Source organism: Larimichthys crocea, chromosome XI (assembly GCF_000972845.2).
Source record: "Larimichthys crocea isolate SSNF chromosome XI, L_crocea_2.0, whole genome shotgun sequence".
NCBI classification, from domain to species: Eukaryota; Metazoa; Chordata; class Actinopteri; family Sciaenidae; genus Larimichthys; species Larimichthys crocea.
In genome coordinates, this window is record NC_040021.1 from 5,102,408 (window position 1) to 5,122,598 (window position 20,191).

General features: G+C 40.6%; 1 protein-coding gene across 1 annotated transcript in view; it reads left to right on the plus strand.

Moving 5' to 3' along the window:
- rngtt (RNA guanylyltransferase and 5'-phosphatase) overlaps positions 1-20,191 on the plus strand; it is an 84,333-nt gene that overhangs the window by 38,715 nt on the left and 25,427 nt on the right. The window contains exon 12 of the mRNA XM_010752180.3: positions 15,183-15,251. Coding sequence (XP_010750482.1) covers positions 15,183-15,251 — 69 coding nt within the window. The remainder of the gene's footprint in view (positions 1-15,182; positions 15,252-20,191) is intronic.

Consider the following 20,191-nt stretch of genomic DNA (forward strand, 5'->3'; position numbering starts at 1 on the left):
TATTCAATTGGACAACCAAAGCTCTGTCCTGGTGCACTTTTTTTGTTTAGACATTTGTTTGAGTGAGAGTGAAACAGCCTTGTTCAGTTTCGGAGGGAATATGCAAGTCAATGTTTTAGTCTGAACATAGAATTAAAGTCTGTGTAAAGGCAATTACACGTTTTCTTTCAAAACACAATAATATGTTGGAAAATAGTTGCTGAAAACATCCTCCGTTCCTGGAGCTGAGAATGAATTTTTACCTGATTTTGACACCTAATTTCATAAACTTGTCTGGGTGGTTAATAACACTTTCCTCTTTAGTCTGACAAACTCTACACAGACTTTAAATTGTCCATTAAAGGACATGATTTCATAGATTTTGCTGGAAGTTTCTGAGCATCTTGCACTGCTGTTGTGTTTGCTTGATTAGTACCAAGAATAACTCTAAAAAGCATGATGTATTTTTTTGCATTTTTCTTGTAGTTGTCATGTAATAAATAAATAATCACGTCTCAGGTTGTTCGCAGTTCGAGGACAGTGAAGCTTTTATCTTCTGAATAGCTGTTAAGCCTTCCTCAAAGGCCTGCACTTGTGCCCTAATATCAGATCTGTGGGAGGTCAGAGCCAGATTAATTTGATGTTTGGCTCCGGCCAAAGATCAGTCTGACATCTTTGGCACTGCCCATTCACAGATGATCAAAGTATACGGAGGAGGTAAAGTTTTACAGATTTCTTTTGCTGCGGTCACATGTCGTCCTCTGCCAGCATTGATATCTTGCCGTGTTTTTGTCCTTTTTAAAAAATTCTCAGTGTGAATACTTGGCTTACCTCCACCCTAACCCTGAGCTGTACGCTCGAAGAACCTCCATGAAGGATCACCCCGCTACACCCTTTGCGGGGCATGTTGATGAAGATACTTTAGAAATGAAGTCATTGTAAATGGCTGGTTTCTGACTACTCTATTGTGTTGTGCAGTGGCCATCTGCTCCCCATACAGTCATATCTCTGTTGTATGGGGCATTAAAAGGGGGAAACTGGAATCTGGCTCATTAATTCATGGCTGCACAACCCTCCACTTCATGGCATATCGACCAGAAATTCCTTTTAGGGATATTTCAGTCACAGGCAGGAGTTTGTATGATGGCTTTTGTCTGTTGCTAGGCTGCTGTTTTTCATCTCAGACACTTACACATTCATGCCGCCATTTCCCACCAATTTGGACCATTTATTCTTCTTTTTGCTTCCTCCACTTGTCCAATTATCTTACAAAGACCCTTTTTTGTATTACAGACATTGTACGTTGGAACAACCAGATAATATATTTTGGGGATTTCCCACTTGTGTAGGTTGAATGGACTCGGCTGACAAAATATATTCGAAGTAGACAATAATTCATGTTCATAACTCATTTGGTGGTGCCTGTTCTACAGCTAATTGCATGTTGCATGTTGTAGTTTTGAACAGTATTACATGTTTTATCTTTCAGAGGTTCTTCCTTATTGTCATTGGTTGGTTTGTTATCATGCGTCTCATGAGAACGAAACCAGGCCCCTCACAACGCTCTTGCTACTTACAGTACCTGCAACGATGGGTTGCAACTCACAATTACTTTTCTGAAAAATGTCCATACCAGTTTCTCAAAGTCCAAGGTGACGTCTTCAAATGTAATTTGTCAATTTAAAAGCCAAAGATATTCATTTTAATATGATATCAAACCAAGACAGGAAGAAAAATCTGTATATTTGCCATTTTTCCATGACAAATTTCTTCAAATAACGATTAATCCAATAACAGAATAATTGTTGGTTGCAACGTGAGGTGTACAACACTGGAAAAATAGGCAGATTATTATCTTCAGGCAACAAAGAAACAAATGGAGGGAATCTTTATTCTCTCTTCACACCTGAAATAGTTTCGGTGCTCCTTATGTTTTTTTGTCACGTCTTGGGGGGAGACATCCTGGGTGGACCTTGATCTGACAGACAGCCTTTCACATTAAAACAGTCTCCTGAGGGTTTGCTGCTATTGACCGTACATGTCGTTACATTTGTGATTGACTGTCAGCAGTTGTCGGGGTTGAAAGCTAAATAGTTCCCCCTTTTTTTAACATGTTTTTCATTAAACACTTTGAATACATGTAACAATATGCATTGAATTTCACAATCTTTATTTGATTTATTTACATTTAGGTACTTTAAACATTCTAAAAGACACTCGTAGTGTCAAAATCCTGTCATAGCCTGACACACTTGGTTAATAGCATCCTCAGCTCTGTATATCACAGTGATAGTCACAATGTCTGTACAGCTGTTCAGCTTTAATCAAACCCTTTTCACCAGTGTCTTTGTCCACAGTTTACCAAAAAAATCACGCCTGACTTCAGAATTTAAGCTGTAAAATGAGTTTTGAAGACATGACTGGACAATTTCTGCACATAAACCTCTGCATCACTAATTTTAATTCTGCACACGTTTCCCTTTTTGTTATGAGCAAGCCTTTTAGTGAGTACACTGACTGTCAAACACGCTCTTGTATCAACTTACCAATGCCAGCAATGGAATTAGTTTTTTCTTTAAATGTGTAGTGCACTTGTGCAGTACTTTTAATATGATTTGCCCCTTGGTGATGCTGCACATTAAATCTACAGAGCATTATATGACTGGCATTCACAGTTACATAGAGATGAAGTTTCTCTTTCCTGGTAATGGGTGCTTGTAAATTGAGCAAATAGCGTGTTTGGCAGAGATCTGATTTTTTTTTTTCTTTAAGGAATTAGGAATCAAGTCATGACTGAGACTTCTTGTCATTTTCTTGTTCGCTGAAGGCGACAGAAATGGCAATTTCCATACAGAATCAGGTTATGAGGTAGAAATTCATATTCCTCCTGGGATTATAGAAATGAGTATTCCAGTTTGGCAGCTACTGAGAGCCCATGATGATATTTGCAATTTCCATAAAGAGTGTGCTCAAGAGCGTCCAAAAAGAAAACAATCCAAATCAAACTACACAGACTTTTCACATAACCATGGGGATGAATCCCAATATTTATATTCCCATAGTACTGAAATCTATCTGTCTAAAATGTAATGAGTAATAAGTGGTTATTAGATTGGCTAAGTGACAGAAAAGTCATCAGCTACAGTTTTGATAATCAGTCAATCGTTTTCAGGCATTCTTTAAGAAAAAAATGCCAGAAATCTGTCGTCTTCGCTTCTTAAATGTGAATATTTGCTGCTTGTCTTCTATGTTTGTAAACCCTGTTGTCACTGGGTTTTAAATTGCCGCAGGGTTGTCCGGCAGTGCCGAACGTAACCGCTGTGAAACAATCAGGAAATTACTTTTTATTTCGCTGATTAACTGGCTTTATCAGTGCCGTCGCTCTCTCACTCTCATTCACTGTCTGTGTCGCTTAACCAATACTCGCTCTCAAGCCGTGGGACACAAACCAAAGAAAACTTCTTGGTGACTCTATTTTGCGGCGTGAAATTGCGAGCCAGACACAGCTGGTTCATGAGATAAACAAGTAACAAGAGCATCAGAGTTAAGTCCATGAATCTACCTGGATACTCCAGGAGTTTCAGACCGGCTACGTTTTTCCAAAAGTTGGATCTTGCCTCAAATGAATGGAAAAACGTGCGTCTTCGCCACAGCACCAGTTTCTGTCTGAAAGCGCCCCCAACTGATTAATAAAAAAAAAATTAATGAGCTATTGATTGATAATGGCAGCAATTGTTCGCTGAAGCTGTAATTGCATGTTTTTAGTGTCCCGATGGGATGAACTTACATAATTAGCTTTTGTTAGCTGGCTGTCAAACTGTCTGTTTAAAGTTTGTTTTTCTTCTAAATATATCCTGTGATATTTATCACTCGAGCGTGGTTACATTTATCTAAATTCTTCAAAGCAGGAGGCATCTTTTTAAAGACCCTTTTCGCTTCTTGAAAATGAAACATTCAGCGAGGTATGCCATCTTCGCCTAACATTTGCAAGAGCATACAGCAATTAAACGCTACTCATGGTGTATCCAGATTTAATAAAATCATAATTTGGTGATGTTGAAATTACAAAGGGGAAATTAGATGGTGTTCATTTTTCTTTCCCCGTCACAGGATATCTTAATATCTTCCACTCATTTATCATATCTCTGAAGAAATTAGGCCAAAGCTGAATAAAGTTTCCCCTAATGAGACTGGTATCTCCAGTTGACCTCAGGCCATCACCCAGCTCCTCCCAGGAGTCCAGGCTGAACTAAGTAGGAAAAAAAAAAAGAGTTCAGCTGAAAGATCGAGGAGTTTCTTACCTGAGTAGATCTCATCTTTAAACTGAGATTGGATTTGAATAGAGACCTGAAAAGTAGTTAACGGGATACTTTTTGGAGATTGAGGTCTTTTCACAAAGCTCTAACCTAATCACAGCGGGTGAGATAAAGCTTAGTGTATGCACTGAATACAAAAGAGACCAAGTAAAATGACTTCACAGAGAAGGCAAATAATAATGAAGTGAAATATATTTTATATATTTTGTGCTTTATTTGCATTAAAAGCGCCTGTTCTGTTTCTCTGGCTTTTGTTTATGTTGCACTGAGAGAGCTACTGTCTCACAAGAATATTATCTTAAAGTAAAATGCTGAATTTGAGTTCATTGTTTTGTACTGATCCTGTTTTGAGCATTCTAAAAAGTGACCGGTTAACGATACAGAGATGAATGACATGTGATACCTACCTGTTTTGTTTCGTGACCTATATTTACCTGTATTGTTACATATGTATGGTTCATTTTCTAAGGTTTTGTTATATTATAGACTCATTTTTGCCAGGGTACTCTTTTTAAAGTGTGTCGCTTTTATTCATCATTTGATTTATTAAATCCAAATATTGGCTCAGCAGGTTTCTCAGCTATTCTAATTACTTGTCTAGGAATTTTAGACAGGTACGTTTTAAATGATGAAACTGGGAGCAGTTCACTCCCTGGGTCTTTAAACTTAACCCCTCTCCTGCTTTGCTGATTCCTTTCATGACGGTTTTGTTATTCTTGTTTACTCATCGAAGGATTATGTCACATATTTGGTGCCTTAAGGTAGAAATAAAGCAGTTATGACCATGTTTCTGTATAACACCTGTTATAAAAGACAAGCCTTTGTTGATTAACCTGCCTGTTGAAGAATGTGGCGTCAGGTTGTTTTTTTTGGATGTCGAACCACACTTTGTTGAACAATCGGATTGCTCAGCCACAACTGCTTGTTGTATAATAATAATAATTTATTAACATGTTGATCATCACCTGTCGTCGTCGTCCTGTCACCAACACATGACAAGTAGTCCAGCGGTTGCAAAATTAGAGTTTAACCTTTAACACCAGTACATCTTTGTTTGTCTTTACATAGAGTTTTTAATTAATTAAAGACACATTAATATTTGAAATTTAAACTATTTCTTGTCTCTGCGATGCCAGATAGACTCACATCATGTTTACCTTTCTGGATATTGTGCGTGCACTTCATCTCAGGCTGTAGCAGGTCCTCCATCATCACTCCTGTCAAAGGAAAACACAACCATGTGTTCATCATTTATTGAGTAACTGTAACAACAAGACTGTTTATCTTTTTCTGACTCACCATTTGGCTCAGTCGTCTTTCACGGCCCTTGACTCTATGTAAATGTCCTCTTGTACAACCATGAGTGAGAGACGGAGAAGGTTTTTAGTGGTCAGGGTAGACAGAGGGAAAAAAAACCTTCTCCTCAACAGCATGTCTCATTAGCCCATTATTAGAGTGCTGTCAGTCTGCAGGTTCCTTGTTCCACGCTGACCTCACACTTCTGTCAGCCGTCGAGCCTCCAGCTGCTGGAGATGGAAAAGTACAACCCCGCTCTCCATTGTCCGTGTCTCTTTCATGTGTGTGAATCAAGCTTTTGTACTGAATCCGAGTTAGTTTGAGGTGATAACACACCTGCGGGATCAGCTCAGATACAAATTGGCATGTAACAGGTGCTTTAAATGTCACCTCTGAATGTTCTAAACCGTTCTCTGGATAAATGGCTGGTAAAGTAAAAAAAAATCATCCTTATTGACCTTTGAATAACCTTTAAAAACATTTATTTATATTAACAACAAACGTGGGAATCCTTTGGCAAGGCGAGGTAGACGGTTGGTATCTCACAGCTCGACTGTGTGTGCTCAGTTTATAAAATGCACCGCAATAAAGCGTTAATCAGCCCGCACCTCTGGCACTGGTAATACAGCCTTCCTCCATGGTTAGGTTCAAGAATAAGCTACACTTTTATCACCTGCATCCTCTCTCACTCTCTCTCTCTCTCTCTCTCTCTCTCTCTCTGCTGCTGCACCCACTCGCAGAGGGAAAACGTTGAACGTTGTGTAAGTGCTTATGCCGCTTGGAAGAACACGCCACACAGACTCGATGACTAATGTTTGTTTACCTCAGATGTTTTTTGAAAGTTTTTAGTTTTTCTTCTTCAGAGCCCTCCAAGACGTTATGCAACTTCGGATGATGCAAATCTATACAGTAAAGGTCTGATTCACTTGGAGAGAGAGCGAGTGAGCGTTATGAATTCGTGGCAGCATGTAGTGTGGCGACTCATTTTGTTTGTTCTCCTCTCTCCGTGCCAGAGTTGATGTACACGAGAAAAAGGAACATACGTCCTCTGGCTCAGGTCAACAGGTCTCATGACCTTTGTTTCTTTTTCACCACCTACTCTGCCTTTTAGTCTGCTCTCTGCCTCTGCTTGTGGTGATGTCGTGACATCCCTGACCTCCGTGCACTCTCGGCAGTAGCGCACAAATGAGTGGCGGCATTCTTCCATAGAAAAATGCATCAAAAATAAATATGTGATAGAGCTAAGCCAGTGATTAACAGAACTGGCGTCTATTTTGATGATCGATTCGGTATATCAACTGATTTATTTATTTTTGATTATTTATCAGTTAAAAATGTCCAACATTCCCGTGTTCTAGCTTCTCAGTTGTATGATGTGGCTCATTTTCTCAGTTAAATGTGACAGTAAACTTGAATATCTTTGAGTTTTTGACTGTTAGTTGGACAAAATAAGCTCTCAGTAGCTGTCTTTTGTCCAGAGAAACTGATCAATCAGTTGATCAATAATGAAACTTATAGTGTGGTCGCAGTCCTCAGCTTGAATGTAGCCTTCTCTTGTATGCAAAGCTGTCACAATTTCGTGATATAACACTGTATCACATTCAGTGACAGCTTTAATTAAATCTTTTCTGCAGTCACGTTTAAATCTTAATTAGTTGGCTCTCCTAACCAAAAGTCACCCAATCTCTTTCTTGTCTGATATCAAGCCAACTCCGGCTCCATCCATCTCGGCGCAGACAGTCTCCTACTGTAGTTGAGACACAGCGGCCTGCTGGTGGAGCCGAGTGAAGGGCTGCCTCCCGGTTGTTGCCTCTTCACACTGACTCTGTTTGTCTGCTGTCTGTATGAATGTGTCTGAGTGTGTGGGCTGTGCTCGGCACTGCTGTGCGTTAGTGGTTCTCGGTTTATCTTTTCTCTCTCCTTGAGTTGATGTGCATAACTGGCAGCGATGCAGCTTTGGCACAGACTTCAAGTGGCCAAGGTTTTGCAGAATGACATTTTATGGTTTTATAGTTTTGGCCTTGCTCGTGTTATTGGCAGTTTTTACTGTTTCGACCAACCAATCTCAGCTGTCACCTGTCCTGATGGGGGGGGGATTAAAGTTTTATTCGCTTGTAGTGCTACACCATTTTCACAGGATGCCATTTTACCAAGCGTAAGTAAAACTTACACTGAAGTGCCAAAAATTTCCCAACAGAAATAAACATGTTTGAAACCTGGTCCAAAAAACAATTCTGGTCACCCATTCAAATCATATCATGGGTCTCATATTGATGGTGCCCTGTAGTATAGCTCCTGTTCTCAGTTTAGTATTCTTGATTTCTTCTGATTTGATTTTCGGATAGGAAAATTACTGGAATAGTAAAATCTTGGCAGGCTCATTCTTTGCAAAGTGCTTTAATACTTGCGTGTGACAAAGGGATATAGCGATGAACAATCCTGAAACTGAACTAGAAAATGACATAATTAAAAATAGACACGCGAGCTCCCGCTGTGTCCCTGGGCGTCCGCTCAGATTATGAATTTCACTGCAGTGATTTCTTGATTCCTAAAGTCTTTATCATCTTGGAATAATTTGTTAATTTCACAGCAGGGACTCATCAAGACACCTGTCCAGTTCGCCATAGGTTCCTTTTATACCACAATCCAATTTTACGCCATGCCCTGACAGCTCTCATTTCCTCATGCCTCATGCATTATTGGTTTAAACCTCAAAGTTGTCACGTCTTAGTTCGCCCTTTCTCCCCGTCACCACAAAGGAATGTATAAAATTGAATCCTGATCACGGTTTTAATGAAACAAACCAGCATCCATCAAATATAAGATGTTCGAAGACAGTTAAGATCTCCAGACTGCGTAACCTTGTTTGACTTCAGACCAGGCAGTGGTTTAGCAGCCCTGCCCGCACACGCTCTGATGTGGGTTTTTCGTTTAATAGGGTGCTGCACACTGGCTTCAGAAGCTCATTCGCATTAGGCTTGAAAGGAGCCTCCGAGCAACAGTCCTGCGGTCTGACTGGAATATCAATACAGCCTCTCCACGTTTGATTCAACCCCCACGCCTAAATCTCCTCAGAGCAAACAGACAGCCGGAGAAAACACAAAGGCTTCAGGAAAGTGTCGAGTATGACTCCAGGTGTGCTGATTACACAGCATATGAATGAACCACGGCATTGCTTTGTTGAAGAGACCGTTCTGTTTGTCTGTGCATACTAATAGACAATAAGATTTAGAAATATTTTATCTATATGCAAACAGCTGCTTAATAAATCATCTTTTAAGTATCAAACACGGGTTAAAATTAAGTTTTTATTAATCTTACATTTTTTGTCTGCCTGAAAAATCCAATCAGTCTATGCAGACACGAGTTCTTCACTCCGCAGTGGGATATTTCTGCATTGCTGTATTTTTGTCACCTGTTGTTGTGGCGACGTTCATTCGTGTGGTTTTTGTTAATTTGTACATCGCTAAAATAAAAAAAAGATTATTCAGGGTTCTGCAGCAGACCTTTACTTACCGCCCCTCGGGTTTGCTGTCTCCTTTGGCGTTAGGCTCGTGGATTATTCAGGAAGAATAATTAGAAATATTCTGCATTCCACTCATTTCTGCTTGTTTTGTATTCCGGATGAATTTCAAACCACACACGGAAAATGGTCATTTAAAGTCAAGGTCAAACAATATAATTTCCCCACCGGGGAATGATTCTTTTTTCCAACATTTTCTATCAAGCTCGGGAAATAGAAATCTATCAATGTTTTTTAAAAAAAGGTAAAAACAAGAAAGCCTCAAAAATCCAATCACTAGGCCTCAATAAGTTTCTGATGCTCTTACACTTGTTTCCCTCGAAATGAGTCTCTGCAGTTGATTCAGCCTTATTTCGCCCCCGGTATACGGATGCTTCTGTTTACTCGATATAAAGAATCACCTAAAGTCAATATCAGCATCACAGAATAATTGCCACAGACACCAGGATCAGCCCAGACTGTGAATGCGTGTGATTGATTTGTTCCTTTTTCTCAGCTGACAGCTTGTTTTTGCTCATTTATTTCTCTGCGATGCATTGACCCCTCAGGATTTTTTTTTTCTCCTTGTGATGTATCAAATCTGCCAGAACCATTTCCTAGTTCTGTGTCAGTGATGTGAGTCGAGCTGAAACAGTCGGTTGATTTGGGTTGATCGCAAGATAATATATCTGCAACAAGGTTGATGAATTCATTTTTTCAAGTCGTTTATAAGTCATTTTTCAAGCAAAATATTCTCGGATTCTAGCTACTAAAACTGTTTTTAATCACTTTAAACTGAATATCTTCACTTTGTGGAAGGTTGGTCAAACAAAGCAAGACATTTGAAGAGCGATGGGACATTATGTTGTCCATTTTTATATATTTAAGCCAAACGATTAAAGAGAAAATAATCTTTGCTCACCTGGTAGAGCATGACCTTGGTCCATTCAAACAGAGACTGTGACGAAAACACAAAAGTAATCATCAGATGAATCTATATAATCATTAATTGCAGCCTTAGATTCGACTGCTTTCACAAAACTGTGTGGTCACTGTCGCCACTTTTACTTTGTTGCTGGAGCAACACAATGTTTAAAGGTTCTTTTTAATGAAAGCTGCTTTTGTGTCAAAAATCAAAAGCAGTGTTACACAATCACTGTGAACATTGAGTCCTCGGGTTGTGTGTACAGTTTTCTTTGGTGACATTGAACTTGCACATCTTAATTTCAACATCTATTACACACTAGATTAATATTTTTTTTCTATGATTGGTTAATCAAATCAAATCTTTTGACGCATAGAAGACAGGCCACACGGGTCAAGGTGAATTGCATACTTCATGTAATTTCGATGTTATCCAGCTAACGCCAAGCCACGTATCATTCATCACTGTGTCCTTTCGTGCAGTGAGCCCAAACATGAAACACCGGAGAGGAAAATATTCTGACTTCCATCACCCTGACATTCACTCTCTCGAGGGGAAATACATCATTTCGCATGTTAGCGGTTGATTTGCTCTCCCCAAGCGCTTCCGTTGTCCCGTCTCTGCCCTGCAGGTCTGCAATGAAAGCCTGATCTCTTAATGGGGCTGTGCTGTTCACCTCCGCCTACACATCCCAACCAAAACCAGGCACAACTCAGTGTTTCCTCTCTCAAAAGGTTTATCATGAAAACAGGGTCGCTGCCCCCTCTCTTGCATTATCGCTCCAAGGAACTTCCTTACTGTAGGAGGATGTGTGAGTGGAAGTCTTCTTTCTGTTCATCTCTCCATCCAGGGTTCACTGTGCTTGACGGAGGTGGTGGGTGGGTGTGCTGAGATGGCAAGAGAACTGAAATGGAACTCCCAGATCTTACCGCCTACATGCCGTTCCCTCATAAAGGCACCAGTTCTTTTTAGTCTGGCTATCTGCCTTCTCCATGTCAGCATGATTGTCAAGCTTCGTGTGATCTGCTGTGACTCATTCATCATACTGGAGAGCGACGATGTTGCTCTGCTTTCTTTGCATATACAGCAAGAGACCAAACAGTTTTCAGTGACTTTAGATAAATGTATAAAGGGCTCCTCGAAGGGCTGATGACTTCACTTATTTCCCCTCAAAGTCGTCTTTTGAGAAAGTGATGTTTTTTTTGCATGAAATGAAATGTGAAATCATCCAGCGGTATAACTGCAACAGATTTAGGGTGTATTTCTCTATTAAAGCCAGGGAGAGCCGTGGTCTGCAACGGTTTCTCCAAACCTATTACAGCTTTTCTATCTGAGAGCTGAAGCTGTGCAAGAAAACAAGAAAACACACGTTTCCACTTTTTTCTTATGCGCTTTTTCAATTCATGCAAAGAGAAACCTGAGTGGAAACATCGGAAATTTGAACAAATTACAAAAGAAAATGGGAGACTTCATGACACGTGTGAAGTATTTTGCTCGTCACTCAAGCTTCCGCTATACTGAAGAGGCAAAAAACAGCAACAGACAAAGCATCAGATACGTTGAAGGGGACTGTAACATGCCTCAGATTATTACGTAAATCAATAAATAACCAAATAAATGAACAATTATTCCCCATCACCTCTTTACTGGCACTCTTGTTGCGTCTTTGTCTTCTGCAAAAGTTTAACCTGACTGAAGAATCAGCGCTACCAGATGTTTATCTCGATACACTCAACTCCCTTAAAACTTGCACAAGAGTAGTCGCTGTAATAATGACCTAAACTACCAAAAGAACAACCTTAGGACTCATGGTTCACCCCATGTGTCACCTGTGCTGCCGTGTTGGTAGGTTTTCTTATTTTTTTATAGGTTCCACATGCCTTTTTTTTTTAATCACTAGTAGTCGTTGGGTTCTTGCCCTGTTTACATCGTGCATGCCTGTGGGAGATGCAATGCATGTTCCTACTGCCAGGTTCACGCTATTTTATTGATTGACACATACAGACACATAGCAGGCTCGTAAACAATGTACAGTTTGAACATGTTTCATGAGAAAGAAAATGCTTTCCTCATTGTTAGAACGCAAAGAACTGGCTTGTCCTAATGTCCAATGTTTTTCCTTGCCTCTGTAAAGCACTATGAATTGCCTTGTGTACGAATTGTGCTATACAAATAAACTTGCCTTGCTTTAGTGAGAAACACTCAATGTGAACACAAATTCACAAAGCCCTTGAATGCCATTATGTTATTTAGTCAACTGAAAGTAAGCCCCCAGTAACACATTGAATTTATTTAGAAAGACCGATAGAAGAAAGTCTCAATGACGGACTTTGAGTTATGAAAGCTTGTGCAGCAAAAGATATCCTGGATGTGACGTCAGGACTTCAATAGATTTCAGATTTTCACACAAATATCTTTGTATCTTGGATACATGTTGAATAAATGTCCTTCAAATATTGTACCGCAGTACAAATACTGAACAAAATGTACAGGTCCTTCACAGGAGAGCCTGCGTTGCTGCTGTGTATGGATGGTTTACCCACCTTCCATTGAGTACAAATGTAGTTATTTCATATCACACGCTTTCTTGTGTTTGTGATTTAAGTTTAATAATTTAGTTTGTCTCCAAGCAGCACCAGGACAGATGACAACAATCTGTCAGCTCCTGCATAGTGTAAGCGTCTCTGATGATTGTTGACAGTCCTCCATATCTACCGAACACTTTGCTATCTCCGGGTCAACGGGCACTCACAATGATCGTGGCTGCTTATTGAAAATATAAAAAGGTGGACAGTCAGCGGAGAGATGCAAGCATTGTTAATTAAAATTTAATCATTTCATTTTGTTGTTGGCCTTTTGAGACAGGAGACAACTTACAATACGTTTATGAAAGGCCACTCTATGCATAATAGTGTTCCACCTTTCCTGTGTGGCTCGAATGCGTTCGCTTTGTGCTTTAGTTCATCTCGATGGCTTGGATATGATACCTGATACACACTGCAGTGCACTAATGCATTCGCTTTGGACTTTATTGACCAAGGCCATTTCCTGCCTGCAAATATATTCACCCTCTGCACGAACATAAAGAATCGCAAAGATCACATATGAATGTTTCACACGAAGCTCTGACATAACGGCTAAATATAATACGAAGCTCCTCTGACTCACCCCGTTTCTATTTTTAAGAAAATTTCTCTTCAACCTACATTAATTCATTACACAAGCTGTAAAAGTAACAAAACAATGAGCTGAAAGAGTCTAAAATGCTGCCGGTTGTTCCCGTTACACACACAGTCCTTTTAACCCATTGTTTCTATACAGATATGGGTTATTGCAGCTTTACAGTTGCGTCTAATAGGTACTTTAACATTACTTGCAACTACAGTTTTTTCATTTGAGGCCTAACCTTTTTTTAAGCGATTAATAATCAACACTGATTCTGCAGTCTCTGCTACTTTCTACCCTTTGAAAAAAGGCTACAGGTTCTCCTCTGCAGAGTTGTGTGCAATCATATATTAGATTTGGCATTTGGTATTAGATTACAGCCCAACATTTTCCGAAGGCGTACGATTTTATATTGATTTCCTACCTCGCGAGCAGCAGCAGCCGCCGCCGCAGCCGTCTTTTCACACCTGTGCAGTATGGAAATAAACTCTGTTCAGATTGTCAATCCGTCACAAAGAACACAGCGTCACGTTAAACTTTGAAAACATTAATTTGAAGGTCCTTCCTTGCTTTTTCAAATGTCATTGAAGATGGAGCGCTCTGCTAACCTTGGCTGTCATCGTCACATTTTCCCTCGCTTGTCAAAGCACTCTGAAGCCTCACACTCTTTAAATTCACACTTGACTGCACACGGTTCTTGACATTGTAGAGTTTTACTTTTTCTGCTTTGTGTTTGGAATTAAACCTACTTCAATCTGACATTAAATTTCCATCGTGTTATTAAAGGTCCGTTAATTTTAACGTGGTCGGAGATGTAAGCTTCCATTTTCTTTTATAAAAAGCCAGTGCAAGAAATGATCATACAGAACAAAGGAAACTAGAAAACTCTGTTCAGTTGCCACGTGAAGATACAACGTGATACAACTATATTGTTCCTTGTTTCAGCGTGACTTCCCGGGAATAAAGGGATGGGAACTGAAAAGATTTTGATACCAATTGATTCCACTTATCTGTCTGATTCTTTATCGAGTCCTGATCTATGTTCTTTGTGGAAAAAAGTGAGCCTACACAAGTAGAGCGAAGACAAATGGCATTGCTGCCACGACTGCGTCTCGTTCCAAGTTTTCAGCAGCGTTGATACACGAGTTTGACGTCATTGTTTCTAAATGCGCGACTGTCAGATGATTATGACAATTTGGGAAGGTTCTCAACTGGAACCGCTTCATGATCCTCGTCTTTACAGACTTGACATCAATTTCTCGGCAATGTTATTGCCGAATAAACATCCATAAATCCGCTTAGAAATCACAGATAAAGAGACGCTCCTATAATTCGCAAAGATTTACCTTGGAGTGGAGTTTTTGTTAGAATCAAAGTAATCCAGCAATGGTTTTCTATCCAGGTGCAGTTATATATAGCCTTAATTTAGTCCCTGTAATATCCTTGCTGTAGTTTCTGAGCCTGTTGATGTGCTTCATGGTGTAGAAAATGCGTTTTTACCCTACAGTAACTCTGCCACCTCTCCTGGGCATCCCTCACCTACATATGGTGCCGTGCAGTTCCTTTTCTCTGCAGCAGCTGTGGTGGTCGGTGTTAATGGACGAGATGAAATCCACCCTTGTCACTCATGAGGAACTTAATGATTTGTTGCTATTCTCGTCCTCAACCTGGGCAGTCAGGTTACCGATATCGATCTCCGAGTCATGCATTATCAATCAAAGAGATTATTGGAGCTTCAGAGCTGGATGGATGAAAATAAGGAATCTGACTTTGTGTTTGTTACTCTGCCGGATTTGTGGAGTGTGAGCCCTTCAGTTATCTTGAGACTCAGTTCTTTCCTTCAGAGGGTTAGGCAATGTTGCCAGACTCCAAAGCTGCAGTTGACTTTATAAATCAATGTCATTTCATGTGTTCCCGGGTAAAGCTTCCAGCCGCCCGTGTTGTCGTTTATCAGTTTTGCTTGACTGAAACCGTGTCCTCATGTTTTCCTGTTTTTCAGCTCCTGGAAGGCAGCTTCACGTCCCAGGTTAGCCACGAAGTCGACGGGCTTATCTTCCAGCCATGCGGGGTAAGCCTCCATCTATGTTTGACAGTCTGTCATTTTTCAAAGCCGTAGCCTTGTTGCCACAGGTTGATTGTCAGGCACAGCTTTTTCCCTTCCACCGAGTTCCTACACAAGAATCGGACAGCTTGTCACTACCACCCGCTGTTTATCACTCTCTGTATCAGTCTTGCCCTCTGTTATTGTAAAGGAAACCACACTCCTACATGAATTCACACAAACACAGCCTCTGTAAGAGGCTGCAGAGGAAAACAGACACATGGCAGGTTGTGTTACGACGGAAACGGCCTTGGTTAGAGGACTGAATTGCTCCGTGTAAGAACAGCAGAAAATCACTTTTATCTCTGACAGTAATGTTTTTTCTGTTTTCTTCTCCCCATGGTGGACTCGAGAGCCCAAACTCCACTGTGTAAATTATGAAACACCCTATCACACATAACATTAGTGCAATAGGACCGGCAGGTATTCTAAGATATGAAATAAAGCTGCGGATAGCTATAATACCTACTGACTGTGGCTACTACTGGCTGGGGAACCGGAGGCAGGTTCCAGCATGGACACCAATATGGAGTGTGCAGTGGAAGCTGGAGAGGCACAAGTTCACCTCCTGGGCTCTGCTGTGGCGCCCTTGAGCACAGTACCGGACCTCTAACTGTTCCCAGGGTGCCGCTACATGGCTGCCCATCACTCCACCATTGTGTAGAAACACAACCACCTGCTCGAGACAAATCCTGAAGAAGGTTTTTGCATATTATTCTTCGCTTTGGCACCTAAATTCTGTTATGACTCCTTTTTCTAAAGCGTCTGCCTAGAATAAATGTGTTGACTGATATCTTCCATAGATTAATCTACAACATGTAACAATTAAAACGGTTAGAAGGTCATATTTTTAATTAAATCATCAATCAAGCGATGCCATAATAATCATAAGTGATGAGTTTAATATTACAGCACTTTAGAGCCAGAGATTTAAAAAGTGATTTACATGGAAAAGACTAAACTAGAATAATAATAATAATATACCAAGAAATGATAAATACACACTCTGAATAACCTGTACTCTGCTGCTGGAGCATATTTCAAACTCGCAGTTTCACAATAGTAACAAGAGTGTTTAGAAAGCAGCAGGTTTTTATGACAAAGAACCGTTACAACACGGACTATGAGTGGTAACGTTTTGTTCTATCTTGTTCTGACCCTGAATATGTTCAACATCTCTTCAATCAAAGGTAAGGATAATCAGCAGAGGTATAGAGCTGCTGCCCCATTCTCAGACACGGTGCACTTTGAGTCTGTTATCTCTCTGGTCACAGCCCAATTAGTTAAATCAGGTATTTTGTGCGGCTCCGAGTGCCGCCTCTATTTTAATTCACAGATGGCAATCCTGAGATTTTTTCTTGTCGTCTGCTTTGAAGCCGCTGCTGAAATTCTCTCTCCCGGTATCAATGATGATTACCACAATTTTGCTGGAACTCTTTTTTTTTTTTTGTTCCTAATGTAGATAATTTCCACAGGAGGGGGAAAAAAGCAGCTGAAATTCAAATTACGAAGATTTGTCTTTAACGAGCGCCATATGGTGCTGCGCTCCGCTCAGCGTAGCTGTGTGAAATTCATTGAATTCGTATTGATTATGTAGATTTGCATCAGAATTACAGCAGTGGGAAAAAAATAAAACAAAACAAGGAAGCTTTACTTGCTAGATCAACACATAAAACTAAAGAGATGCGACAACTTTAGCTCGCCTTGAATCAATATCGTGAGATCAGATTACACAGGACATGAACCAAACACAGTGTGCATAATACGTCTCTGGCGGACAGAAAACAAATTTAAATAGTGTTATAATGACTTGATTAAACAGTATGTTTGTCTCGGTTATTAAATAGATTGGATGCAAAGCATATTCTTTGCTTCACTGACATAAACAAATATTATCGTCTACGTGTTTTCCCCCTCGTGTTGTATTTTCAGCTGGCGTTGAAATGTGGGAGGAGGCAGCTTTACACAGCTGCATTTTCTCTCCACCACGACATGAAGGCGATTTGCATTTTCAAGCCGACACCTCTCTCCCAGGCTGCTTAATTGATGCGTCACTGCAGCATAGATGTCTTATTTCTGCAGGTGGTTTCCACTTTGTATTTTTCATATATTTATATGTTTGTTTTGTCGCTAGTGTGTTTCTCTTTGGGGTGGCTGCTTATTAGATTTCCACAGCTCATCTCTAATTTATAGAACTGTTGGAGAAATTATATCGCACAGTATATTTGGGAGAGGAGAAACTAATTAGATGGATCATTAGTGTGTTTTTTTTTTTTTTAGCTACACGTTATGCAAGAGACCCTTAAGAGAATATTTTTAGAAGACTGTATTGAATTCAATTATACACCAGGAAATGGTTTTAGAGCAGCGGGGTTCCTGCTTTTGACGCAGACAGCCATCGATTTGGGGTCATCTCGTCCTCTGTAGCCTCTGAATTTGATGGATTAGGAGCAGCAGAGAGGTGTTGAAAGCACTGTAGCCCTCTGGATGTGAGCATGTATGTGGCGTTTATCGAACTGGCTGAGGAAATTGCAGCAGCATCATCCACATCCCAATCGTGGATTAGGAAAACACGACTAAACGGGGCTTGTGATTTGTTTTGGCAGGTGCCTTTTTGCACCTTTGGAATAAAATCAGCTGGGCTGTGCGGATGTTACGTCGATAAGAAAAACTGATTGCACTGACAGGTCATCAGTCAGACGAGTCAGTCGTGTTGACTGGTGCCTTTTTTTTCATTTTTATTCTCACCCTTTTTAATTGGACTTAACAGCACTGAGACACTGCATATGATACACAGTACATTTTAGAAATTAGCACCACGGACAGACATTGGGCAACGTGTCCTATTAAAACTGTCCACGCTCAGTCTGGTTTGTCAATCTGTGATCAAACAGTTCATTAAGACATGTTTTTTTTTCAGGCAGTTTCGAGGAAATCTCTCCAAACTCCTAAAAAGGTCAGCAGCTGGTTCCTGTCTGCACAGGCGCTCAAACAAATGGGCCGGGTTGGAAAATCTGGCAAGTCTAATGTGACTAAATGATGATGCAAATAGTCGGCCATCTGATATGAAAGTACGGAAAGAAAATATTATGCAACAGTGTCTGGTTTTACTTTTCTTTTAGGGAATCTTTTCTTAAACAATTAAGCAGCTTGTTCATGATGGTTTGGTTCTGGGAGACAGAGAGAGAGACCCAATAAAGAGGGTTTTTATAATAAAACAACTTAAATTAAATTTGTTTTATCCTCGTGCCTCTAACCTAACTCGGCTAATGAGAACCGAAGTGTGACAGCGACCTCGGTATCATCACGACAAGCTCTGCATGCACTACAGTCCAGCAGCAGAGACTAATTTAAACCGTAGTAACAACTCTTAACCGCAGGCCTGGCGGTGGCAGGGCGACAGACATAACATCAACACCATAACACGCCTAATGCAAACAGGAATGACTTGCGCCTGCTGTTTGTGGGTCTGTTTGGAAAATAGTCTGTGCTAATGTCTGTTACCGTGTCGTCCTCCTTCGTAGCTGTCAGCAAAGGAGAGAGGACTCTTTTAGAAAGGATGGCAAGAGACAAAAGCCGTCCTCTTCTAACGATATATGTGTCTGGACTGGAGAAGAGTTTTCCAAAAGTTCATTAAATATTTACACTAAAGAATTCATCGGCAAGAGGCAGATTCTTCTTTATTTCAATTCTCTTTTTTTATTTGAGAACTGTAATAAAATATTTGAAAAGGGGGGGAGGAAAAAAGAAAGACAAGCTTGAGTTTTTGGCTCTTTGTTTGCCCCCCTTTATGTGCGCTGCTGTCTGCAGCACACAGCGAGAGCCAGTCACCAAATAATGAGCTGTGCATAGTCAGCGTGTCTGCAAGCCATCCACGTCGGTGTTGTCTCGGTTTATCTTGAATATAAAGAAAAGTTTGTGTTGTTTACTTTTCTTTCTTTTTTTAAATGCATCCCCTCTTTTTGACCTTTTTAGCTCGTGTCATTGGATTATTGATTGACACAGTGGCTCTTGTTTGACTTCTCTCTCTCACACACACACACGCATGCCAGCCAATTTAAATGACCCATTATTTGTGAAGGATGCTGAGCAGTGGGAGCTATCATGTTGGGTTGTAGGGGGAGCTCTTAATGTCGCCTCCTAGGGTGAAGACTCAATGTTCTCCTGATGTGAAGCACATTCTCCTTTGGGGCATTTGTAGAGCTCCATTGTGTTTCCCTCTTCAGTAAGAAAGATGTATTATATAATATCGCTTTAGCTTTAGTCTGAATGTTAGAAGGCAGGGATGCTTTGACCTTGAAGTTTTGACAGTGTTTCTCATTTTCACATGGAGGTGTTGCCAATCGGAGACTGGCCACCTGTGCATAGGTCAGATTCACGGCGGGGATCACCGTATTGACCTGGATACTGATGTTGTTAAGGGGGATTGAGTATCGGGCAGACATTGGGAGGGGGGGGTATTAATTTGACACACCGCAGAGTGTCTCTCCTGCTGGGCTGCTGACAACGCTGTATGCCAAACACTCAGTCAAGTCTGGACGACAGTGGGGGAGGTTGTACCGGGTCTGGTTCAAAAGTAGTTTGCCGACTTCAATGACAGACCTTCCGTCACAGTTTGTAAAGTTTAAAGTCTGGTTCTTCTCAACTGATGACTCGAATCGTTGAATTACCAAGAGGGCAGCCCTAGTTAGGCTACTGCTGATACTCATCACTTGCACGTGTCTTGCAATAAATGTATTTTAATGTGTTGGAAGTTTTGAACCCTAAGCACCGATTGCGTCTTTTCAGCGGTTCATGGGATAGCAATGTCGGTCCACCCTTTTGGTCCAAACTGATCTCAAGTATTGGATGGGTTTTCTGTCAGATTTTGTACATACATTCATGGTCCACTGAAGAAAAACCCTTGC